A 25,411-nucleotide genomic window follows, 5' to 3' on the forward strand; every position below is an offset into this window, starting at 1 on the left:
ATAACACTTTTATTGTTAGTGACAAGTAGGTTAATTTAATGTACTCCTTGAAATAAAAAATAAATATAATTAAAATAAAACATACAAAATGCTTAATATTTAGTATACACTGTGCTTGACTTTAATACATTGTAGTTAGTAATTAAAGAAAGTTTATTGTTGAAATAAAAGTAATTAAAATGTTTATCTTTATTAATAACATTAAAATATAAATAAAAACACTTTTATTGTTAGTGGCTTGTAGATTAATTTAAGGTAGTTCTTGGAAAAAGAATTAAATATAGTTGAAACAAAACAATTTTTGTTGTATATAGCATTTTGGCATTGGCCAGTTGCCAGATTGCCATTTTGCAGGCAGTTGTTAACCGTTGGCATGCGATTATTGCCTGGAGTTAAGTTTGCAAGTAAGTTTTACAACTACAGATTGACATAAAAGTTGCTTGCTTACTTGCAATCACTACAAAGCACCCGCATCCGCAGTGAACCAGACCCAGAACGAGACAGAGAAAGAGAGAGAGAGAGAGAGAGAGAGAGAGAGAGAGACAGAGAGAGAGAGAGACCCTAAAGGCAGGCAGGGACAGCAAAAACAGCTCGTCGTCGTGTCAAAGTTGAGAAGCATCCATGACACTTGGACCTTCATTTAGTTAAGCTGACGTTATTGTTGATGCCCCCAATGCTGCTGGTCCCTCTGTTACTCCTCCCCCGCTTGTCCTATGGTTGCTGTCGCTCAGCTCACAACAATGGCAACATAGTCAAACGACAGCATTATCATCAACAACATGTTGCTGCAACAGTTGCAACAACAGCAGCAACAACAACAAAATGGCAACGACAATGCTCTCAGATAGCATCAGCAAAGCTTTGTCCTTTTACTCCTCTCTACTCTCTACTCTCTTCTCTCTGCTCTTCTTCCTTTGTACACTGCACTACAAGTGCTGACGTTGCTGTTGTTGTTGCTATTGTTGTTGCTGTTGCTGTTCCTGTTACTTGTTATGCAACAGTGTAAGCTCTGCCACTCGCTGAACTCTTTGGATGTTGAAGTTTTTATGTGCTCCAACCTGAAACTAATAACAATAATGCGCAACGTTCATTGAAAAAGTATCATGTCCTGCTAAAGGATTCCAGGATGCAACCTAGGCTCAATCTCAATCTCAATCTCAAGCTCAGGTTCAGGTTCAGCTGCAGCTTCTGATGACGTTTCAGCTTCAGAAGGCAAGCATTTAGCCAGCTCATAAATATTATTTAGCACAGCACGAAGCAACTTGACCAAGAAGCACTTTGTGTTTAATGAAGCGAGAATTCTCTCTCTGGGAGCAACTTCAGTTCACTTGACCATTTCGTGGCCAACAAGTTGTATCCTTTGAGCTTTATCTGTTGCCAGCAAATCAGAAATTGCTTTTACGCATTTGTGGCCATCGTTCAGTGTGAAACTTTACAGTTGCCTTCAACACTTTCTCTTTCACTTTCCATTTGTGTGTGTGCAGATGTGTGTGTGTGTATGTTTAAAACACAAATGCTTTAAGATCTCATGCATAAACCAGAAGTAAGTAAAATATATGCTTGGTTTCCCTGTCGCGTAAATCAACACACAAGTTGCAAATGCTCTAATGCCAAATTGAAGGGGAAATGAGCTGCCATACATTATGCATAGAGCTGTATCATTTTCACAAAAATGGCAAACAAATGATTGACATGTGCGGCATTTGCTACAACATTTGAACTGTTGTCAGTTGCCAGTTGCCAGTTGCCGTTGCAAGTTGGCAAGTTAATGCCAAAAAGACGCCCTCCCACAGCGCACACTGAACCAAAATCTCAACATATTATTATTATTATTTTTTTTTTTTTCAAATATTCAAAAATATGTCATCCTGAATTAAGATACGACCGTCCTTGAATTTATATCTTTTTGTTCTTAAAACTTTAATATTGCTGTGTACTAAATATCTTTGATTAAAATCGATCTTAAATTTAATAATCTGATATAACATTCTTATGACAACTTTCTACAATAATGGTCCGATTGTAACCAAACTTAGTCAGAATATATCAGACCATGGCAAATATCAAATCTTTGAGTTTGGGTAAAATAACTCCAGAAACAAAAGAGTTATACATATATACTTTTTTTTTTTTTTTGGTATAAATAAAAAATCCTCACATTGTACGCAGACAAAAGTAACGATTAAAACAGAACCATAACAGAATTTGGGGGAGTTATATATACTAAACTAGTATAAGTTTTTCTTTGTACCTAAATTAGTTTTTTTTTTCAAGATTGAAAAGAACTTAAAAATTAGAATGTTATTTACTAGAAACCAGTGTCGTGCCTATAAGCATTAGCATTACTTTTAAATTAGAAGAAACGAGTACTCTTTACGATGTTTTATTTTCATTGTCGTGCCCTAGAGTTCTTGAACTATCGATGAAAAGGCGACGTTAGGTTTGCAACGCTGGTAATATCAGAAACTATTAAAAAATAAATAAATAAAATACAAAGAACTTTTTAGTTTTCTCTCTTTATTTACAAAAAAGTTGTTTTTAGAATCATTTAAGAAAAAATATATTGAGATTTGGTAATTTTATTTTGGAAAATGGGCCTTTCTTATGTCGAAAAAAGATCAACATGAATTTCAGCCAAAAATTGAGTAATTGAGACCAGTGTGCAGCGGAAACGCAGCAGCAGCAGCGGAAGTTGCGTTTTTTTCAGTCTGTGTGGGTGTGTGCGTGTGTGTGTGTGGCTAGCAAAAACTTTGGCAAAGTGAAAAACTTGCTGTCAGCATTAGATAAGCGCTTCAAGTTAATAGACTTGTAAAACACACGCTCCACACGCTGACCCCGGCCAAGAACCTGACTCGATTCAACTCGACTCAACTCAACTCAACTGAACTCAACTTAAGTCAACTTTGGCTTGTTTGGTGCAGCCGAAACTGGATTTTTATTTATTTGTTTGTCGTTGGCATGTGGCGCGTGTCCCGTTCGCATCGCCCATAAAAAATAGTGAAATAAATAAAAAATGTTGTACACGCCCCCGCCAGACAACTTCCAGAGCTGAGGGTGGACTTATCCCCCTTCCCCCACTGCACAAGCTCGTCGTTTATCGGCGAACTAACAATTTAAGTTGTCAACTCGATATGAGATACATTCGCCGATTGTGATGTTTATCGTGGCGGGGAAACTTTTCTGTTTAACTAGTTCTGTTTAATTTGAACGTCTGTGTCTTGCTGCTGTCCCTTGCTGAGTTGTTGTTTGATGAGCCTCCTGAGTGGTAGACATGTCTTCTTGGTCAAAGTTTAGCTCATCAACAAATGACGCATTGTGTGAGTTGGTCGTGTGTGTGGTTTTAGCTGATTGACAGGCCACTTCCCTTGGCGACGGCTAATGCTGCGTTGCCTGACTGGATGGCTGCGTTATCAACCAACTTTCAAAGTCAATTTCAATTAATCAATTGTCAAGTATTTTGACAGATGAATTTATAGCTCATTTGACCAGCCTCTTCGCAATTAGGGTGCAACTTTATGTTCGATTAGCTCCAGTGCTTTCTCAGACTTGTTAAACACAGACTTTGAGTCTCTGGCTCTATAAATAATATCTGTCAAGGGAAGTTTGTATCAGTTACAAAATAGCCTATACTCTGTTTCATGTTTGATTCGACAAGGGTGCATTTCTAAGTAAACGTCAAAGTTATCGATTTATTGACATCTCTGGTGCTAGATTTACCAAAATACATATTGTAATTATAACTGAAGTAAGCCCTGGTTAAAATCTTATTTCTACAAACTTGTATTGCCAGAAAACATTTGTAAAAATTAAGAATTCTCATTTCTTCGACATTTTATAATTAAACTAAATATAATATTATATTTAATTATTGTCTATGTCCAACATTTATAGTTCAATATTTTAAAAATTTATTGTAAACACAACGTATGATCGTAGTAATCGTTTTAAGTGTCATCTCTAGCTAGAGATTGTGTGTCGCATTTCCCCACCTGAACCATGTGAATACAAAAGTTGTTGTTTATAACAAGTATTTTTTTTCAGGATTTTGTCGCAAAACTGTCAAACAGAAACTAAAACTGAATTTGGTTAATTATTTATTTAACGCACTGTGAAGAGATAACAATAGGTCTCCAGAGTTATCAGTAAGGGGAAAGTTTTATTTTTGTATAGTCGTAGATAAAAATATCATTGCCTGCTTTTTGACTGACAATGTGACAACAAGTCGTACTCATGTGTGCAACTTGGTGTGAATTGGATGATGATAATGATGGTACTCGAGTGTTACTATGTTGCACACTTGCAAACTCACCTGCCAAAGTGTGGAAACAAACAACGAGCGAGTGTGAATGCCAAGTGTAAACTTAACACTTCAAATGTAATGTATTTGTTAACCAAAAAAAAAAAGGCGTAGTTGTCTCTACACAATGTGCACTTTGACGTTGTCTCGATTGTTGCTGCTGCTGTTGTTGACTGTTGACAATACCCTGTCATCACTCTCTCAGTCAGCCAGTCAGTCAGTCAGTCAGTGAGGTTGTCTGACAGTCACAGTCTCAGGCTTCGCAGTGCGTGTTTATGTGCTGTTATTTACAATAGCGCATTTTTACACATATTTTTTTCAAAGTCAACAACATGATTTTCGCAGACTGCGTTGCGACGTGTGCATAAAAGTCAGACCCCCTCTAGAACAGCAACAACAACAACAACAACAGTAACAGATACAACATCGGCGAAACAACATTTACATTTTAAGTAGTTTTTAAATCGCTGCAGACAAACGTCAGCGTGTTGACAATTTATCATGCGCTCTGGAATGGCGCGATACGTGATTCAGTTTCTCATCTTGCCACTGGCTACTGCTGCTGCTATTGTTGTTGTTGTTGTTGCTGCTTCCCTTGTCCGCAAGGGTGGCTGCCCCTAAGGCAGCTGCAATTTTGATTGATTGCTTCGGTTGAGCGGTGATTAAAGCCATAAGCCATGAGCTGCAGTTGTAATACAGTCGCCAGTTGCTTTCGATCTACCTTGAGCTTTCTTTCATTCTTTCTTTCTTTCTTTATATATTAATTAATTTATGCCAACTTATTGATTTATGTGTGCGTTTGCACTGGCAACTGACCACAGGCCGCACACACACAGGTTGCAACTGCCACATGCAAACGAAGTTGAAGCATGTTAACTGGACGACGACGCTGTGGCATGCCCCAGCAGCTGGCAGCGACGACACTTAAAAGAAGAATACTCAATTAACTGCTGTCGCTGCCTCTGCCTCAGTCGCTGCCTCTGCCTCTGCCGATGTTGCTCGGCTCGTTAAGTTGATCAATGCCTCGCCCGTGGCTATCGCCTTGCCCCAAGTGTCAACATCGCATCCTCTGAATGCTTTGCACTGAGAGAAAAATATACAAAAATACCAAAGATATTTTTATTAAATTATTGCATACTACTTTCAATTTTGTAACATTTTTACTGTGATTTTCTGGCTAAGAAAAAATGTCAAGCGATTTTTTTAGGGATTTGTATTTAGTCTCTGTTCTAACCAAGGCTGCAAGCCTCCAAAATTTTGTTAAAGGTTCGGTTCGGCGGTTCGAACCTAAGAGCAAGACATCAGTTCGGTTCGCGAATTGGCTTATATACCCCCTGAGCCCAACAAATATTTGTATTGTTATACATTTTTCTCTACATTTTGAACTAATTTAATAATTTTTTTTTTTGAATATAATGTTGATGATAATTTAAATTTATTTGAAAATTTAAAAATGACTTATTTTAATCCGAAGTCTCAAATAATTTCGTTATATTAGAAAATCATAAAATTTATGTAACTATTTTTTAAACCGAACCTTTTATTTTAAAAATCGGTCCGGTTTAGGTTCGGGTTCGCAAAATAAATAATTTAAAGGGTACGGTTCATGATCTGATTCAGGCTGCTTAAGAACCCGAACCGAATCGGTTCTACGAGGTTCGGTCCAGAGCCGGTTTGCAGCCTTGGTTCTAACTAACAATTCAGAGGGTTAAGATTTCCAAGCTAGTTTCAAATAATCACATTCGTTGGTCTACCAGTGGCTGAAATTGACCTAATTGTTTTAAATAAATTTAATCATGTGTTGTTCTTTATTCTATGACTTTTTGTGCAGTGTAGATACGTGTGAAAGGCGCTCTTGACTGCATTGCTCACTTTTGAGGATGGCGCATTAATTATTCAGTGCGTTTTATTGGCATCAGGCAAATGGCAGGCTCGCAGATCCTTTTGAGCCTTATCAAACACACAACAGTCGCCAACTTAAAGTCCAAATATGTTGAGAAATAAAACAATTTAATATTATTATATTTATTTTTGTTTCTACAGCTGAGAAACTTTTCAGACAACTCGGAACTAATTTTGTAAGATAAAGTTTTTATAAACTGCAAAAGAAGCGGAGAATTGCATTGAGAAATTTATAAAATTTATGAAGTGGTGCGATGATGATTTCAATTGTCCATTTATTGGCCGACGACTCACAAGGAATTGAGTTTTCATTTCTTTTCTCTATTTGTTTTTTTTTTTTTTTTTTTTGGTCCACACGAAGCCACTTGAAGCGCATTTTCTGCGCCATTTCAACTCAGCATTTTCTTGCCTTTTGCCTTAAACTGAGTTCGCTTGTTTGATAAATTGTCTGGAAATTACAAATGGACAAGAGGCCAATCGCCTTTCTTAGGAAAAGGAGGAGGAGGAGGGAGATGGAGGGTTGACGGGGCCACAAAACATTTATGGTAATTTCAAATAAATGTATGGCAGAATGCGGGGCACATTTGTGTAGCAGATTTTAAGGCGCTTCCTGTCTATTTACGCTGATTTATAGCGGCAGCATTGTTGACTCTTAATGGCAAATGTCGACAAATTTGTTTTAATGGTCAATATAATGGATGTTATGCTTGCCTTTTGATTTATCTCTCGCCCTGTCTGTCGACCTATTGTATTTGTCTTTCAAATGAAATTGTTTGAGAGCACATTAGTTCACTATTAGTTACTTGTCTCGCTAATGTTGCTCGAGCTTCAGTTTGTCGTTCGACTTTACAGGCTCCATACGCACAACATAAATTTATTGACAAAATGTCTGCTCGCAAATGCGCTGAATGTGGAGAAGTGCACCTTGCAGGTGCCAATGGGTAAGTTGCAAACAACTTCACAGATACATTCAATTAGTACTGATTGGTATTGCCACAGTGCCATCTATTGTTGTGGCACCTTGTTGCGGGCAGTGCAGATGTCGGGCATGTTCAGAGACTCGAAGCATTTTGTAGATATGCCCGGTAAATATTCGCCGGATCGCATATTGGCCGATTGGCAATTGTTCTGTTCCTGCAAGAAAAACGAATCATCGTTAAAACATTTGACCAACTTTGTGGAGAATCACTTTGATTCGCCCGGCAGCGAGATAGAATACTGGAGTCCACCCGATTGGCGTTGTGAGCCCGCTTATTTAGCTAATGTCAAGGATCCGGAACTCAGGAAATTTGCCACAGCATTGAATCTCATATGGAAGAAACTGGGCCGACACTCCAAGGACTGTGTAAGATCGAATCCTTTGATGTACTCACTGGTATATGTGCCCAATCCTGTGATTGTGCCCGGCGGTCGTTTCAATGAGTTCTACTATTGGGACACCTATTGGATTGTGCGAGGACTTCTTCACAGCGGCATGATCCAAACTGCCCGTGGAATGATTGATAACTTTTTGTACATTGTGTCGCAGTATAAATTTGTGCCCAATGGAGGTAGGATCTATTATTGGGGACGCTCACAGCCACCGCTGCTGGTGCCCATGGTGAAGACATATGTGGAGATGACCAAGGATCAGAAATACGCCGTGCAAGTGCTGCCGATCCTCGAAATGGAGATGGATAACTTTCTCAAGAATCATGCGGTGCAGGTAAAGGGACGAACCATGTATCAATACCGCGATAAGTCATCTGGACCACGGCCAGAGGCGTATCGTGAAGATGTCGCCAGTGCCTCGGGTTTCGTCACGGATGCGGAGAAGGAAGAGCACTACTCGCACTTGAAGGCTGCCTGTGAGTCCGGCATGGACTTCAGCTCCCGCTGGTTTGTTTCCCCATGTGGTAACAATGTGGGCACGTTGGCCAACATCAAGACCACCTGGATAGTCCCAGTCGACCTCAACTGTATACTCTTCCGTAACTGCAAGACCCTCGCTGAGTTCAACACGTGGGCTGGAAATAATACCAGGGCGGAGCATTATCGGACCATAGCTGGAAGTCTGATCAAGGCCATAACTGCTGTGCTGTGGAACAAGGAACGTGGTGTATGGTTTGACTATGATCTGAAGAACAAGGTGCCGCGGGATTACTTTGTGGTGACCAATCTATCGCCTCTCTGGGCTCGCGCCTATCCAATAAACGAAGCCGATAAGATAACAGAGTCTGTTATGAGTTACATAGAGGAAAACAAACTGGATTCGTTTCCTGGCGGCGTGCCACACACATTGAGTAATACGGGAGAGCAATGGGACTATCCAAATGTCTGGCCACCAATGATGCACATGCTGATCGAGGGATTCAACAATCTGGGTACACCTCCGGCCAAGGAATTGTCACAGCGCTGGCGAGAACGTTGGGTCAGATCCAACTATGATGCATTTAAAAAGAGCGGATTTGCGTATGAAAAGGTGAGCATGTTTAAAAATCAGATGTCGAAAATATAGCACAAATATTGTTTGTCCAATAACAGCAGTAATCAGTTTTCTCAGATACTATTATTATGTTACCTAGTAAATTTACATTTTAAACAAGTCGGAAAGGCTATTGTTGAGATCCCGACCATAGAATACCCGTTACTTATTTCAATATATATACACTGATAATAAAATGTTCTAAAATCAAGATTTTGGCGTCGAGAGCATAAAATTCTTAAATTAAGAAAACACATCTTGAAATTTTAAGAACATTTCTTGTTTTAAGAATAAATGTTCTTAAAATTAAAATCAAAAAATAAAATAAATACAAATTAATTTTTATATTTTTAGAATTTGTTTATTTTAAAATATAAATTTTAAATTTTAGTTTTAGTAGTTTTATAAATGTTATTTTAATATGTTACGAGTGGGATTCGAACCGCCGCCTACTGCTTCACAAGTGAAGCTGCCTCTCTAACCAGAGCGCCACGGGGCGAAATAGTACCTATATATACTTTCCTAACAATTTAAGATTTTTATTCTTATATTAAGATTGTACGATTTTTTGGATTAATAATCTTAGTTTTATTAATTTGGTCTTAAAATTGTCTTATTTGAAGAACAAAATATTTAAGATGATTATTTTTGATTTTAGAAGTTGTTCTTTTTTTCAGTGTAGAGTACCCGTTACATATTTTAATATATATAAAAGTACTCAATAGAAATAATTATGTAACATAAACTACTGCATACTTTTAGGTGCTTGTATTGCCTTAATTTTTAATAACTTTGGTCAGCTATTACTGCCGTTATACTTGTTCGATAAAAATAAGAACATCGAAAAAAAGAAATAAAAAAAAAGTATAAACTCAAAACAATTTTATTCAGGGGTGCCACAGAAAGCAAAGCAACCGAAAATCTCCCAAAACTCCATACAGCTGATTATTACACGCATTGTAAAAATATGTTATATAAATGTTATAAAATTGATATATGTTATATGTTATTTAATACCTCCGATAAAAATCTACAGATCTGTTTATTCTTTAACTGACCTCTCGTATTCCTTAGTATAATTGTGAAGAATTTGGCAGTCCTGGCTTTGGCGGAGAGCAACCCAATCAGACGGGATATGGCTGGACAAATGCGGTGCTGATCGAACTGCTGGCCAGGTATGGACAAGAGCTGACAGCAGCAGATGCCACCGAAGCTGCCGACGGAGTTTGCACTTGCAACGATGACGTGTCAACTGGTGTGCCGATATTGGAAGATTCCTTGGAAGATTGTCCTATAACGAGTGAGTTGTATTTGGAGCAGAAGGCGCAGAATACGCAAACTGTTCCCACGAATACCGAATGCGGTGAAAGTGCACCGGAGGTCGAATGTTGTTCGGTTATTTGCTGTCATACGGTGTACGAGGAGGAGGAGCCCGCAAAGGAGATTGAGAGCTTTGCCACAAGTGAGCAAGAGTGCGGGTGTGGGCAAGAGGTGATCCCTCCACCACAACCACAGCCAAAAGTGTGTACTGCTCCTGCGCCAACTCCTGCCAAGACGGAGCAGGCGGAAAGTGGTTGTTGTCCAATGTGTAAGGATTGTCAGAAGCCACAGAAGCCGCTGATCTTTGCGCTCGCCTCAGATATGGCTAGTCAAGTATATTGTCCACCACAAATCGACCTTAATGAGGGATGGAGGACGCAGAATGGCAGCTGCCCGATGAACCTGACGCCCTCACAGGAGCAGGAAATAATGGCTGAATGCGGGTGCGAATCGTCAGAGGCAACCATGGATACTGTCGTTTGTTCCCAGACCGAAGATGAAGAACAGGACGATGAGTACGCTTGTACAGCTCCTTGTTCCGGAGCCGCAGCTCCCTCCGCCGCCCCCGTAACAGCCAGTCCAATAAAGAACAAGATCTTTCCGCTGGCCGATTCAATGGATGATAATTGCTTCGATCTAAAGAAGGACAAGGAATCTAACACAGATAAAACCTGTATGTGTTACCTACAGAAGACAGACAAGGAAAAATCACCCAAAGAATGTGACTAAATTGGGCGAGTGGAGTCGAAGTTGAACGATTCTTTTCGGTAAAAAATTAAACAGAAACAGGATTTCGGCATACGAATTAGAAAGTTAAACGATTCTTTTTGGACCAGTTAAAATTGAACAGTTCCATTATTTTTATTTTTTTTGCATCAGAATGAGAAATCAAGTACAGAAATCATATTAAATTTGTTAATTTCTTCCTCTAAAATGCCATTCAGTCCATTCCATTTCATTCTATGGTTATCTTTATGTAGCTGTCAATATCTTTATGTTATAGCCACACACCCACTCACACACGCACACACACATGCACATACACAGTTACAGACATGGACATGTTGTAATATCTCGAAGCATTTGGACAAGGACACATTTGTTGAAAAGCGAAAGTCTCGTTTGACACAATTTCCACACCCACCAAGAAATTGTGTGTGTGTGTGTGTGTCTGCTTTGTGTGGGAGTGAGCTCATGCTGCTGATATTTGCGAACAAATCGTTTATGTGCCACCCCCTTCCACCCCACCAAACAGTTGCCACAGCCAAAAACACGCGTGCCACATTACAACATTTGTTCGCATGTGTGTGTGAGCTTATGGACTTTTTCGCCTCCCCCTTTGCTGATGCGATTGTAGCGCTCTGATATTATTGAAATGCCGTTTTGATTGGCTTTGATGTCTGATGGGGAATGTGGGAGTAAACAGTAACAGTAACAGTTTCATGTTGCTAAATGTTTTATGCCCCAAACACTGGTCGATGCGATGGCTCTGATGTGATTAAGCGATAAGTAGTCAGCCATGAAACATTTTGGCCATGAAACTGACTCCTGCCAATAGCTGCATATGCAAAAATAGTACCATGTATTTCTATGTAGTTTGGCGCTAATTTGATTAAATTTTCCAACTGAATGCAAATGAAAAGTTCAGATGCGTCGATGTATGAGCATTTAATGCACTTCTTATCCAATTATACACATTTGGTCATTTGTCAGCGAATCTGTCAACATTGCCACTGAATGAAATCGAAACCCATAACCGAATCCTTAACCGAGCTCGTAACCGTGTCCGTAACCAAGACCGAGAGATGGATGAGGGTCAAAGCGGAAAAGTAACCGCAGTCGAATGATAAACGTACAAACTGCACACTTGACGATGAAGAATGTGCACATCATTTCATGGTCGGCATGACTGCATATGGCACGGTATTACACACACACACACGCACACACCCACACCCACAGTTTCACTATGCCAGAGTCGTACTTTGAAATCCCATAAAGGGGGGCTGAGTCTACTTAATTTCGTATAGACATATATTTACATTTGAAGATCAGTGTTACAATACTTGTATGCTTTTTAATTATTATTTCGAATTTGTACATTTTTTTTCTTCTGATTTTTAAAAATAGAATGAGAAATATTTTTATCAATTTATCAACAAATTTGTGTATTACTTTAATTTAAAATCAGAGAGCTTTATCTCTGTTTTTTTAAATAAAATTGAACGAATTTCCGAACTGAATCTATCAAATTTCGATTATACCTTTTATGTAGGTATATTACAAAATATGCCAACTCTTAAAGCGGTCTTTTAAAACCCAAGGAATCATTTTAAATCTTAAGAAATAAGAACAAAAATTTTTTTTATTACAAATACCACAGAGTATCCCAATCTCCTACCCTTTTTAAAATCTACATACATTTTAGAAATAAAAGAAGCAAATGCAGAAATGCTGTAGCTCATCAGTCTCGACTTGACGTTGACACTGTCAGCGGATATTCTCAGCGGATTTAGCTTGGTTCACAAGCACCGCAGCTTTTAATATGGAAAACAAGATGAAACTAACGAACTTGAGATGAGGAGCTGTCTTTTTGTTCTCGACTGTGTTTCTAATTAGACTGGCACCAGGATCATTTGCATCTTATTGACTAAATTAAGTAGAAAGTGGCAAAAGTTCTTGGCTTCAAATTGTATGCAGAATCTCAGTTGCAGTTGCACTTGAAATGAAAACTGAAAGCAAATTAATTGAAATGAAATGTCAAATACGCTTTCATGATAATATGGAATAGTGTCAGTGTCTCAGTTCTGACTGAAAACAGAAATTTTAGCGTTTTCGCCTTTTTGGCATCGTCGACATTTTCTAGGGAGAAATGTGCAGCAGCTCAAAATGTTTCAATTACTTGCAGTTTGCACATGCATATGTTACGTACATGCTTCTATGTTCCTTTACTCGTAAATAAATAAAATCAAGACAATTCTTAAAGGCAGCAACAACAAATCTGTCATATGTCAAACTTTGCCATATTTAATTTCCTCTTTGTGAAATTAGTTTTGAGCAAATTTGTGCACATTTTTCGTGTTGTTTGGCACACACACACATACAAATACATTTTTTTTATTATTTTTAATAATTTTTTGTATTTTTATTTCTTCTATTTTGCTTGTTGGGCGCGCAGCTGCAATAATTCATGTTCAAAACTACAAATTGAGTCATAAACAACTTTTGATTTCGCATATACGAATGTGAATACGGATACGAATACGGAATGGTTGTCTAACTCTTACTCCCGCTTATAGTTTTTTGTGTTGCATACTTTTTGGGGTGTTGCCTGGTTGCCACTCTTCCTCTTGCCCCGTTGCCCGTTGACTCATGACTGGTTTGGCTTGCCGGAAGTATTTCATATTTTGTACACTCGTTTTAGTTGACCTTTTCAAGTGTGTAGAGAGAGTCGCACTCATTAAACTGAAAAGCATATAAAATACCGCATATTACATTATTTAACAGCCGCACTTTTAGTTGTGGTTAAAAGTAGTCGCAAAAAACGCATACAAAATTTACAATAAAAGCAGCTGAAAAACTTTGAAAACCGTTTAAAAAGGTATGCAAACAATGTAATGCCTGTTGTCCTGACTGTCCTGACTGGTTGCCTGGTTGGCCAACTGTCTGGCTTACTTATGCATTTTTACTCTTTATGATTTATTTCCGAATACTCTTTTCGGGGCAGCCAGACTGACGAATGGCTTGTGAGCGCAGGGGTGCAGGAGTGACAGGGGGCAGGGGACAGGGGCAGACCCTGTTGGAGCAGCTCACCCAAAAAGCTTGCCGCTTAATTTCATTAAACATTTATGAAATAAAGGCACAAGCTGCTGGCGTATTAAAATTTGATAGTCTGCTGTGGTCGCTCCTCTCTTTCTCTCGCTCACTCTTTATGTGTGTGTGTGTGTGCGTGTGTATTTGTTGCCTCGTATGCGTCATTGTTAATATTGTACTGCGGTTTAACGCCAAAAGTCACCAATGGCTCTGCTTTGTCTACACATAACAGATATAAACTGATAAAAACAGGTGCAAACTTAAGATTTTTGTGGAAGCTACATTTTCCTAAAGCCTTTATTTAAATAATTGATGTTAGATATCTTTTCTTATCAGTATATTTCCTTACCATGAATCGGAATTGTATTGTATAATCTTGACTCTATATACTTTGAACGTTTTCTGTTCTATCTAAAGGGTATCTTATGTGTCGCATGTCAAAGTTTGGAGTTTTTATCCTTGGTTTTATTCGTTTTAATGTCCTTTGCAGTTTCAGCTGTGTGCACTTTATTTGATGGACTTGTTTATGAGCAATTTCCATTATCATTTGCCGACTGCACCTTTCGAATGGCAATCTTTGTGTGATTTTTATTAATGTTTATTGCGCGCGGGCGTTTAATTTGATGCGCATGTCCGTGGAGGAGCAGGAGGCGAGTAGAATGTCCTGCAAATGCAATGGAATGCAATGCAATTGCTGCAACTTGAGATGCAAAAGGACACTGGGCATCCAGCTGGAAATGCAATTTGCAAATACGTATTCTGTATTCCGAATTGCGTATTGCCAAGTGCGTAACGATTCAGTTGAGCGGAGAGGCAGCTGGGATGCGTATGATGATGCTCCTGCTGCTGGGACAGGTTTAAGCCACAACAGGAGCCAATGGATCTGGGCAACAGGAGTACGCATTTTATTTTTTTTTTTGGCCAAATTGCATTTTTAATATCATTTGCTGGAGCTAAAGGAGCTGCGGCAGCAGCTGAAGTGTTTTGTTGCCAGGGTTGCCATTGCAAATAATGAATGTGCGCCTGCAAACAATTATTTTTATATGAATTGCAACGTTAACCGTAACCGTTACGCAACAAATGGACGGACGGACAGCTCGACAAACGGCAGACAAGCGGAAAGATGGCGCCATTTTGTGCTGTCACTAACGGTAACGGTACCCGGTAACGGTACCCGTAACTGTAACAGTCAAATGAAAAGTACGCGCATATTACATACTTGTGCAAACTTACAAGACATTTTGGCATTCTGTAATATTCATAACTGCCAAGCAGTGAATAAGTGAGTGCGCACTCACTCCCCTCATTTACCAGATGCGATTCACATCCTTCTTGCTGCAAGTTTAAGTACCAGCGAGCATTAAGAGCCCAACGCACCTTTTATTTTCATTTCAAAATAAAGTTTGCATTCTCAATTCATTTAAAGCATATCACTAAAATGTGTGTACTTCAAATCATAATTTCAACCAGCAGAAATTCATGTTTAACCTTTTACATTAGACTTTACTATCCCAATGAAATTATTTATAGAAAATGGGAAACGGTTGATATTTTTTTTTCGGAAGGAAGGCTGACAACTCTATGAACTTATCTTCGAATATCATGAGTATTCACTTTAGCAGCCTTTATTTATTATTCAGGATCATAATAATTAAGAATCTAAGTCATCTTTTCGAAACTCGAAAGAAATCGGAACATAATTAAAGAGCTATGAGTGTTTTGTTAAAGTATTCAATATTATTAGGGCTTTTATTTTCGAATCGAACAGCATAAAGCATTTCGTTTACTTTCATCTCGGTTTTGAGCGAGAAATGATCACATGCGGCATTGTCTCTCATTAGATTAGAGCTGATTGCGTGGTACGCCTTTTTCTCCAGCTCCAACCCCTGCCCTGAGGCTCAACAAATGCTGACATCTGTGACAGCCCGTTGTCGCCCCGCTCGGGGGGAAAGGAAATGGTCGCATTGATTGTTTTTGCCACTGGTAATTTGAAACTTTAAAATATTTATGATTTATGTTACGTTGAGCGTTAGTTACGTCTATGCTCCGCCCGCCCCGCCCATGTCCATGCCCACGCCCACATCCAAATCACTGCCAACCCCCGTCTGGGAGTAACTTTTGTGGCTCTCTCCGGGCATAGAAATTTTTCATTATAGAGCTATGCAGGCTAAGAACTACGTCTCTAATGGACTCCAGGAGCCGCGGTCTGTGTCATTTTGCATGGAGAGCGACAAAAATATTTGGCACGTGCTCTTGTGGGGGGCGAATGGGGCAGGGGAATGGAGGGTTGAATGGAGGTAAAGCTGCCGAATTGAGTTGTCAGTTGTGCAAAAAGTTGCGTTTTATGAGGGTTGGCAGGACAGGGTCTGCCAAAAGTTGCAAAACTCACATTAAATATTAATAAAAATGTTGCCGAAGGGAGTTACAGGTGAGCTGACGAGGGCTAACTGTGTGTGTATGCGTCTGATCTCAGGTTGTGGACGTGCGACGTGCTTAATAAATAAGCAGACGCCAAATTTAACTGAATTTCTCGATTCGGCGACATTTGATTTTTTCAAGTATCTCGTTGATGTTGCTTCAATTGAGAAAATTGTATTGATACGCAAACTGCAGATGGGGGCAAAAGGGGTTGAACAACAACAACCCTTAGTTTCAAGTTGAAATGACATTCAACATTACTCACTAACAATTTATTATCAACCACTTAGGATCAAAATAAGCGATAGTCCATTGAGGCTTATTACATTCTAAAAACGAAATAGCGACTGACACTCCCCCCCCTCCCACTCCATCACTCTCTGTCTCTCTCCCTTGTCCACAGATTTATGACAAGTGCAACAGCGCTGACAAGAGAAATCAACCCTTATGGCGGCATTTGGTGTAGAAATTTTTATAGACCGTCAGAATGATATATGCATGCCAATATTATGACAACAATAGCAACAACAACAATGACAACCAAACTTGGCAACTGTTGAAATATGCCGCAGGGCTGACAGACCAACAACAGACCAACAACAACAACAAAAAACGACGAAAATTGTGAACAACAACAAGTTGGAAATAAAGACGGTGGGCGTAAAGTTACGCGCGCATATGTAAGTGTCTGACTTCCGTTTCCGCTTGATATGCTGCTCCCCCCCTGCGGGGGTGGATATATATCAGAGGGAGAGAGAGAAAAAATGAGTTTGGGGGAAAAAGTAGAGATCTGTGACTGGGGCTATTACATTTTACTTTTCATATTTGCCAAGGAATAACCGTGAAATTGTTTTTCTAGTCTGCATTTGTGCCAACTACCCCTTTTGTCAATTCCCAAGTATCGCCAGCCTCTGCATGTGAGAGTGTGTGCGTGATTGTTAGTCTATATGTGTGGGTGTGGGTGTATGTGTGTATGTTTGGGGCACTTGAAACTTTCATCTGTAACGCCCTAGGCAAAAACAGTGATAGACTACAATGGAATGAGCTTTGCGCCTTGCGGTAAATGCTATTTAAATATATAAATTTTAATAAGCTCTCGACCTTTGTACAGTGTGTCTTTGTTTTAAGGATTACACACGCAAACACATACATACATACACATTTATGTGTGCATTATTTGAAACGTGATAACTTCAGCTGATATTCATTGAAGCAAATAAACAAAATTAGTTTTATTGACCCTTTTAAGTACATTTATAATTAATATTTGACTTAAATATAATATAATTATTTACATTAAATTTTCAACTGAAATTGTTGTGCACAAATTCTACCCTTAGAAAATATTTGTTTTTTTTTTTTAATTTACATTGCTTTTATTTATTGAATCTTCTCCAAGTGAGACTTACAATAAGTTTATTAAATCTTATATTTAAAGCTTTACTAACAGAAAATATTTGTGAATTTTAAAATACCTTTTCTGAAAGTATTTTTACCGTTGTGCAGACTCGTAGTTCAACATAACTATCGATAATAAGATTCTTGTAAGATGATTTAAATTCTTTCATTTTGCAGTATAATTTTTTAAAAATTGTTCACTTATATATTTTGAATAACCTTATAGTAGCTGAGGTTTTTTGTTGAATTTGAAAACATAGAGACTAGTAAATAATAAAGATACGTTTTTTTAATAAACTTTTATGCATTTTTTTCAATTAAAAAAGATTCTACTGTGAGCTTAAAAGGGACTTCATAATTTTCAAAAAAAATAAAATTTTTCTATCAATATTATTTTTCTGGGAATAATCTTTCTTTGACGATGCAGCGAAGCAAAAAATGAATATACAAATCTTTCGTTTCATATACAATTAAACTCAATTAAATCCGCATATTTAAGCGGCAAATTGCAGCAGTAGAAACACCCGGACTAACACCCCGGCTGTTAGTCCAATTCCCTAGAGTCAGTGCATCAAGAGATAAACAGGGATGTAAGGCTCCACAGCAGCCCAAGTTACGAACTCAGCGAACTTGAACCGCAATTTTTTCATTTTATTTTATATCTTTTATTTTTTTTTTTGGCAATGCCCATACGAGACGAAGACATTTCTTTTTTGGCTACTTTTACTACCGCAACCCTCATGAATATGTAAGCAGTTGCTCTGTCGACAACGGTGGTTGCCAGCGGTGGTGCTCAGGGGGGAGACTGGCGTTAGTGAAAGCCACAAAGCGTCAGGTAAAATGGCAAAGGAAATGGCAAACCTGCAGCCGACACACAGAAACCGACACAGTCACAGATACAGACACAGACACAGACAAACATCAATAAACAAGAAGCGTCGCGTAAATAATGCAACAGCGAGGGGAGACGAGAGGGTTGTCTCACAATTTGACTTGCCCACGAGGCACGCACAGCGCAACATCAAAAGCAGACGACAGATAGAGTCCTGTGTTTAGAGGATACGTGCCGCCAGACGATCAGCCACACATCGGCCAAGTTAGACAGACAGAGAGACAGATAGAGGGACTTTTCCCCTTATGCATTGCCAGCCACACACACACATTTATATCACACACATACACATGGTAGTTCCGATTGCAATTGTCTTTGCAGCTCATGCATTTTACATTTTTAATAGATTGACTGAAATTAATAACACGCATGTTGAGGGTGGCTAGTTGTATACCCAGTAGATGTAGATGAATAAAACGGCAGTTCCAAACTTGAATATATCTGTAAAAAAATGTATTAAGGGGATCTATATACGGAAGTAATGTGGAAAATATCTAAACTGTTTTTTCAGCTTGTTAGAGACGAGTTTCCGAAATACATAGAGTCTAATTGGGATAAACTTCGATTAGAGATGATACTGAATCATAACCAATCAAGTAATGAAAATACAATGCGGGTGCTTGAATTTCGGTCACTGTACACTGAAAAAAAACACCAACTTCTAATAACAAGAACATTCATCTTAAACACATTTTTCTTAAAATAAGAACATTTTAAAACCACATTACTAATGCTTAAAATATTAACCTAAAAAATTAAAGTTCTTAATACAAGAATAAATATCTTAATTTGGTAGGAAAGTATAAATATATACTATTTCTTATAAAACACTCTTAGCAAATTAAAATAACATTTATAAAATTACCAAGACAGAATAAAATGTATAACATTCAAAATTAAAAAATATTACAAATTTAAAAATCTTTTTTTTATTATTTTATTTTAATTTTAAAAACATTTATTCTTAAAATAAGAACTTGGTCTTATTTAAAATGTTCTCAAAATTAAGATGTGTTTTCTTAATCTAAGAATTTTATTTTCTCGACGCATTTTTTAGACCAAAATTCTTAGTTTTGAGACCAAAATCTTGATATTAGAACCGTTTTTTTTTTATCAATATACAAATCTAAATATTGTAATTCATAAGTAAATAAAGTTATTTGACTTTCTCGTTTCTTAAAAATCTTGATTTTAGAACCGTTTTTTTTTATCAATATACAAATCTAAATATTGTAATTCATAAGTAAATAAAGTTATTTGAATTTCTCGTTTCTTTAAATCTTTTCTTTGCTTTATTTTGGTATAATTTTACAGTATCCTTTTTTCAAATCCATAGAAAATCCACGATGTTGGGTATCTGATAGTCGAGTAATCGCAGCTGGTGTATTCCCATTTGTTGTGCTATTGGCATTGATATTAGTTTTGAGGTGGGTTGGTCTGATTCCCTTTCTGGAGTTTGGGCATTTGGGATGGACTCAGGGGATGCATAACACACGGTGGTTTACGCTACAACGCGTGCCGCTTTTACTAAAGATGGAGGAAAATCAGAAAATCAAATCACTGGCCAAGTTTTTCGGCCGTGCGTGCAATTAGCTAAAATGCCGACGTTACCAACAAAATGTGCGAGTATTTCAATTTGCGGGTCAGAAAACTTTCGCAAAGCGCGTACTACCAAAAACTTTGCAACAACAACTAAGTGCGGACTCCAAAAAAAAAAGTAAAGTAATGTAAAGAAAACATCATAAAAAAAGTAAATGAAAAACTACGAGAAGAAGACAAAACAGCCAGGAAAAATATGCTTCAAGTGGCAAAGTTTGTGCTGAAGACATTAATTTGAGCCTTGATGATATTCAATTTAGGCACTCCACAGAGACTTGTGGCCTTACTAACCCTCCACACACACACAACCACACACACACACAAAAACACATACACACAACAGCAGCAGCAACAATGGCGGCAACAACTGTAAAATATGAGCTCAACGGTCAAACTTAGCTATATACCTATAGAAATATCTCTGTATATCGGTCTGTATATATGCATCTTTACATAAGGAACTTAGTGACAGTGTTTGTAAAAAATTGCCTTGCCAAAAAAGGGAAATGTATTTTTTGGCACAACTTTTTTACATGCACTTGCTGTTGTCTGTTTGTGTTGGTGCTCTCGTTGTTGCTGTGACTATCAGGCTGAGGCTTTGTTCAGTTCTTGGGAACAGGTCCTCATCGTGCTGGTCAACTTTCCATGTTTGAGCTTCATTTTATTAAGCTGGCAACACTTGCAGAACAAGCCAGCTTGCCAGCCTGCCTGCCTGGCAGCCTGGCAGCCTGACCGGGCCTACAATTGGGGTCAGCAAGAAGTAAAAACATTTTATACAACTTTTTCTTTGACGCTTTCCCACCCTCCCCCATTCTCTGCCCTCCCAGGCACTCTCCTTTAATATAGTTATTTTAAAGTTTTTCGTTTAATTTTCAATTTGCTGTGGGCGACATTTTAAAATTCCACTTTTTCGTAGGCTCTCACACAGCTGGCCGAAACTGAGTGCCAGCTGTGGCCTTGTTTTAATGTGTACCAACTTTTTCTTCAGTTTTTGTTGCATTTTGTTTGTGGTTAAAATTGCTTTTATAAATCTACATTTATGTATACACTATATTTTCGTTTTTGCTAACGAGCAATCTATGCATTTTCAATTTTTTGCCTATTTATTTATCTTATTTGCACTGTCAACAGTTCTCGATTTATGTAGCATACTTTTCGGGTCCAAACTCAAATTTGTCATGCCTGCGATGAAATGAGTAAAGTTTTTGTTGCCACTATAATAATAATAATAGTAATAACTACAGTATAGTGTGATTATTATTATTAGTATTATTGTTGTTCTTATTTTATGTTTGTAGTTTTTGCTACCCGCCGCCGAGGCCAACGCTTTGTCGAGGTGTTTGTTGTGGCAAGTCAATATTTATATTTTGCTAGGCACTCGTGTGTTGAGAACAAAATTTGTTGTCCCTGAATTGTGGTGTTTACAATGTGTTGTGCATTGTTTTTGTTTAATATACAATATTTCAACAATGATACCAAGAAAAATATAATCAACTGAACGAATGCATGTACACAGGGAGAAATAGCTTGGAGGGTATAAAGGAATGGTATTTATAAGACTTTGAATTAAAATTTATTATTTCATATTTTCTTTATTATTTATTAGTAAAATAACTATCATAATAATTATAATTTGTTTTTTTTTATACACAGTTTACAAATAAATAATTTAAAATATGTCAATGTAGTTTTGACAACACAAAATATTTATTAAGCGATTGCAAACACGTCTTTCAATATTCTCTTCTCCCTATTGTTGTTAAGCGTAATTAAAAAATGTCTGCTAAGTAGCAACCGTGGGACCACAGCTCAGACTAGAACCAAGACCAACTGTGGTAACTTGTTTATATTTTTGCTTTTTTTACACTTTTGCAAAGGGTTTTAACTTGGCCAGACGACACCCGACTGGGGCAATAAATTGTCAGCTTTTGTGTACACAAAAATTCTTGCACTTGTGAGTACACACATGAGCATATATAGATATATATATAGATGTTAGTATGGGTCTGGTTATAAGGAAGGAGCCGGTCCCAGCTGCGATGCGAACTTATGGCATCGATAAAGTAATGAATTACCAGTTTCGTTGTTGGCATTGAAGCAGAGGCATGACACAGGGGGAAGCAGGGGGGAGGACCTGTAAAAATAGTATAACTATAAATTGTATTTGTATTTTATTATTGCGTCTGAGCATTGTTGTTGCCATGAGTATTGTCAAACATTGCCTCTGATTACGCTGTCAATAAGCTGAGAAAATATGATTTCCTCCTACTGGGCTGTGCTGACCGAGGAGCAGGGATGAAGGGGGATGGCGAGGGAGGGAGGGGTAAGATTGTCAGTGCGTGCCCAAACTGAAAGCGAGTATGGTTGTTAGCCCTGTTGCTTTTTGGCTCGAATGGGGTGTTGGCCATGTTAGAATTATGCTCGTCATGACGGCACTTCCGTGCCCAGCGGCTGTTTGCCTATTGTTGTGTGGCAGTGACTGTGGCAGTGTGGCAATGGCAGTGGCAGTGGCATGTGGCAGCAGCAGTAGACTGAAGCCAACCTAGAGCCAAGGTGCTTTGGTTGGCATTTATTGGTACTGGGCCGCCCGTAGCTGTCGGCCTGTCGGACTGTCTGACTGTTTTGGTTGTCGGGCTGTCTTCGTGTTTTTTAAGTTATTGCATGGGGAATCGGACGTAAACTAAACAAACGTGGCCAGGACGTGGCATCCTTGCACGCCAAGCATAATAACAAATGGAGTTGGCAAAAGGAGCATTCCTGTTGTCTCGGTTGCCTTTTGCGACAATCTCACATACAGAATGAGAGAGATAGATAGGCAGATGAAGAGAGGAGAGCGGAGAGCGGAGAGAGGAGAGGGAGAGCTTGAGAGGCCGTGCTATCGAAAAGTCCCCTGATCCCTTATGTAATTTTTAGATTTCCTGCTGCTCATTGGTTTTGGTCTCGCATCTCGCATCTCGCAATATCGTTGTTTGTGCTTTTATATCCTTATAAATGGTTTGCTTTATGCAGCCATAAAAAATGAATTAAACCTGTTGCCATCTCAAGGCATCTCGAGGCATCACAAGTCATTTGCAATATACAAATTGAAGCTGAAGTTTGTGGCAGACGTTCAAAAATATGCACTGCTCTCTAATGAAAGTCAAGATGCCAGTCAGTTTTTGGCCAAGTTGCGGCTTTGGCTACCTACCTATCAGTTGCCAGCAAATTGCAAGTTAAACAAAGCTAACGAATTGCTTTAACTTCCCTCTCTTTTCATACTTTGAGTGTATTTGTGCGTGTGTGTGTGTGTGTTGGGGTTGGGGGTGGGGGCAGACGGATAGGATTTCCGTCAAAAGTGCCGCAAAAAAGCAACCGAAATTGCTTAGAAGTGAACGCAATGCAGGAGATTGCGGACTTAAAAACTGCAAATCTCTGGGATAAAAGTGAAGGGTAAAGGAAAATGGAGCAAACAGCAAGCAGAAGGCAGCAGGCAGTCAGAAGTCAGCAGCTAACCGGCAGCAGCCGCAAGTTGCCTGTCGACGGGCAAACTTATGGCTAAGACCACAAACAAATTTCATGCAGCAATGTTGCACAGGCAGGCAGTCAGTAGCAGGACTCAGGGAAATCGGAGAGCGGTGAGCGGAGAACGGTGAGCGGAGAACGGAGGCGGGCAACCGAATTAGATGTGCAAGAAAATTGTCTTCCTGTATGAATTTCATAATTTCCCAAGTTTTAGTTATGAAAAGCAAGCAATTTCCTTTCGCCAACTGCCAGAGAGTAGAGACAAGACAGAGGCAGAAGCAGAGATTGAAGCTGTTCTCGTTTGAGCTGGTTTGTTGTGCTTCTACTAGAGGTGTGCCTGGATTTGGTTAAAACATTATATGTGCATGCGTGTATACGTGTGTGTGCACTGGCAATTTGGCAAGTTTAAACTTTTAATGCGAATCACTTGGGGAAAGTTAAGCTTCTTCTTTCGGTTGGCGTATGCGTCATATGCCTTGGATTAGTTTTTCAATTTCTGCGGCTGTTGTTTGCTGATGTCATCGACACAACTTGGGAAGCTGCCGCACTTCAAATACTTCGTCTTCTACTTCTTCTTCTTCCATTTCTCTTATTTGTGTTGTTGTTATTTATTTCTTTGCTGGATGACCCAATGCCTGGCACTCCAAGGGGTTGGCTTCTCTCTCCCTCTGTGTTGGGCAACCCTTTGTCACATTTTGCAATTTATGTTATTGTGTTTTGTGATTTCTATCAACAACTTTTACTTTTAAGCAAATCTGCCTGTGTCAGGACATGGCCAGAGGTCTGATCTTTGCTTTTCAGTCTCAGTCTCGGTTTCGGTTTCAGTTCCAGTTCCAATTCGAGTCCATGCAGAAAGCAATAAAAATTGTTTACAGACATTATTTGCGCATCCTTTTGCGGAAGCACCTTGTATGTTTTACAAGCGTAACAGTAACTTTCCGATGGTCTTTCTCGTCCTGCAATTTCCCAAGATTTTCCATTTAAATATTTTTCTAAAAAAATATAAACACAATGGCAGCAAAGATTTCTTGGTCATTGTATAAGCACTCTGTTTATTTGGTTGCTCGACTATTAAAGTCGCACACACCCACACCAACACACACCCACACCAACACACACTCACACACATTCTGAAATACTCTAATAAACTAATGCTTCTTTTTGGGGCAGTTTGGTCTGCCCTTAAATCTATTACAAGGCAGTTGGCCCATAGTTTGTTTGCCGTTGCCCTTTGTAGGCTTATTTGCAAAGCATTTTACGGTGTTGTTGTCGTTGCTTTGGGATTACGACTACGTATTGGCAAATGTTTGCCCAAATTGAGGGTGGTCCAAGTAAGAATACTAGTGCGAGCATGTAGACCTGTTTTATAGAAATAATCATTCCTTACCAAACGAACATTTGTGCCCAGGTGCAGGTAGCACATTTTCTCCAGATTTACTATTGCCATTTTCCTTGAAACTTTTTAGGACTTTCCAAAGTGATGCTCCTATAATTTACAGTTAAATGACATTTTATTTTAATCATATTAATATATAATTAGTGTGACCTTCAGTAAATTGAAGTTTTAGTCATGCTTGCTACACTTAAAAATGATTAAATTAGTGCAAAAGGTTTCGATAATGTGAATACCACATTGTTTTTTATAAAGTGAAATTTTTGATTATACACTGATAAAAAGAAATGGACTTAAATTAAAATTTTGTTCGTGAAACTACAAATTTTCGTCTAATAAATGCATTGCTAACCAAAAATTCTGGAATATAAATTGAACATATTTAGTGTGAGCTTACTTATTTTGGGATTTATT

General features: G+C 38.5%; 1 protein-coding gene across 1 annotated transcript; it reads left to right on the forward strand.

The window, feature by feature from the left end:
• Positions 1-7,198: 7,198 nt before the first annotated feature.
• Positions 7,199-10,917, forward strand: LOC117784760 (trehalase). The gene is made up of 2 exons (XM_034622572.1): positions 7,199-8,660; positions 9,738-10,917. The coding sequence occupies exons 1-2, from the start codon at positions 7,239-7,241 to the stop codon at positions 10,710-10,712; spliced, it is 2,397 nt and encodes a 798-aa protein (XP_034478463.1). The 5' UTR covers positions 7,199-7,238; the 3' UTR covers positions 10,713-10,917.
• The last annotated feature ends 14,494 nt before the right edge of the window (positions 10,918-25,411 follow it).

Source organism: Drosophila innubila (assembly GCF_004354385.1).
Source record: "Drosophila innubila isolate TH190305 chromosome 2R unlocalized genomic scaffold, UK_Dinn_1.0 1_C_2R, whole genome shotgun sequence".
In the NCBI taxonomy this organism is placed as follows: domain Eukaryota; kingdom Metazoa; phylum Arthropoda; class Insecta; order Diptera; family Drosophilidae; genus Drosophila; species Drosophila innubila.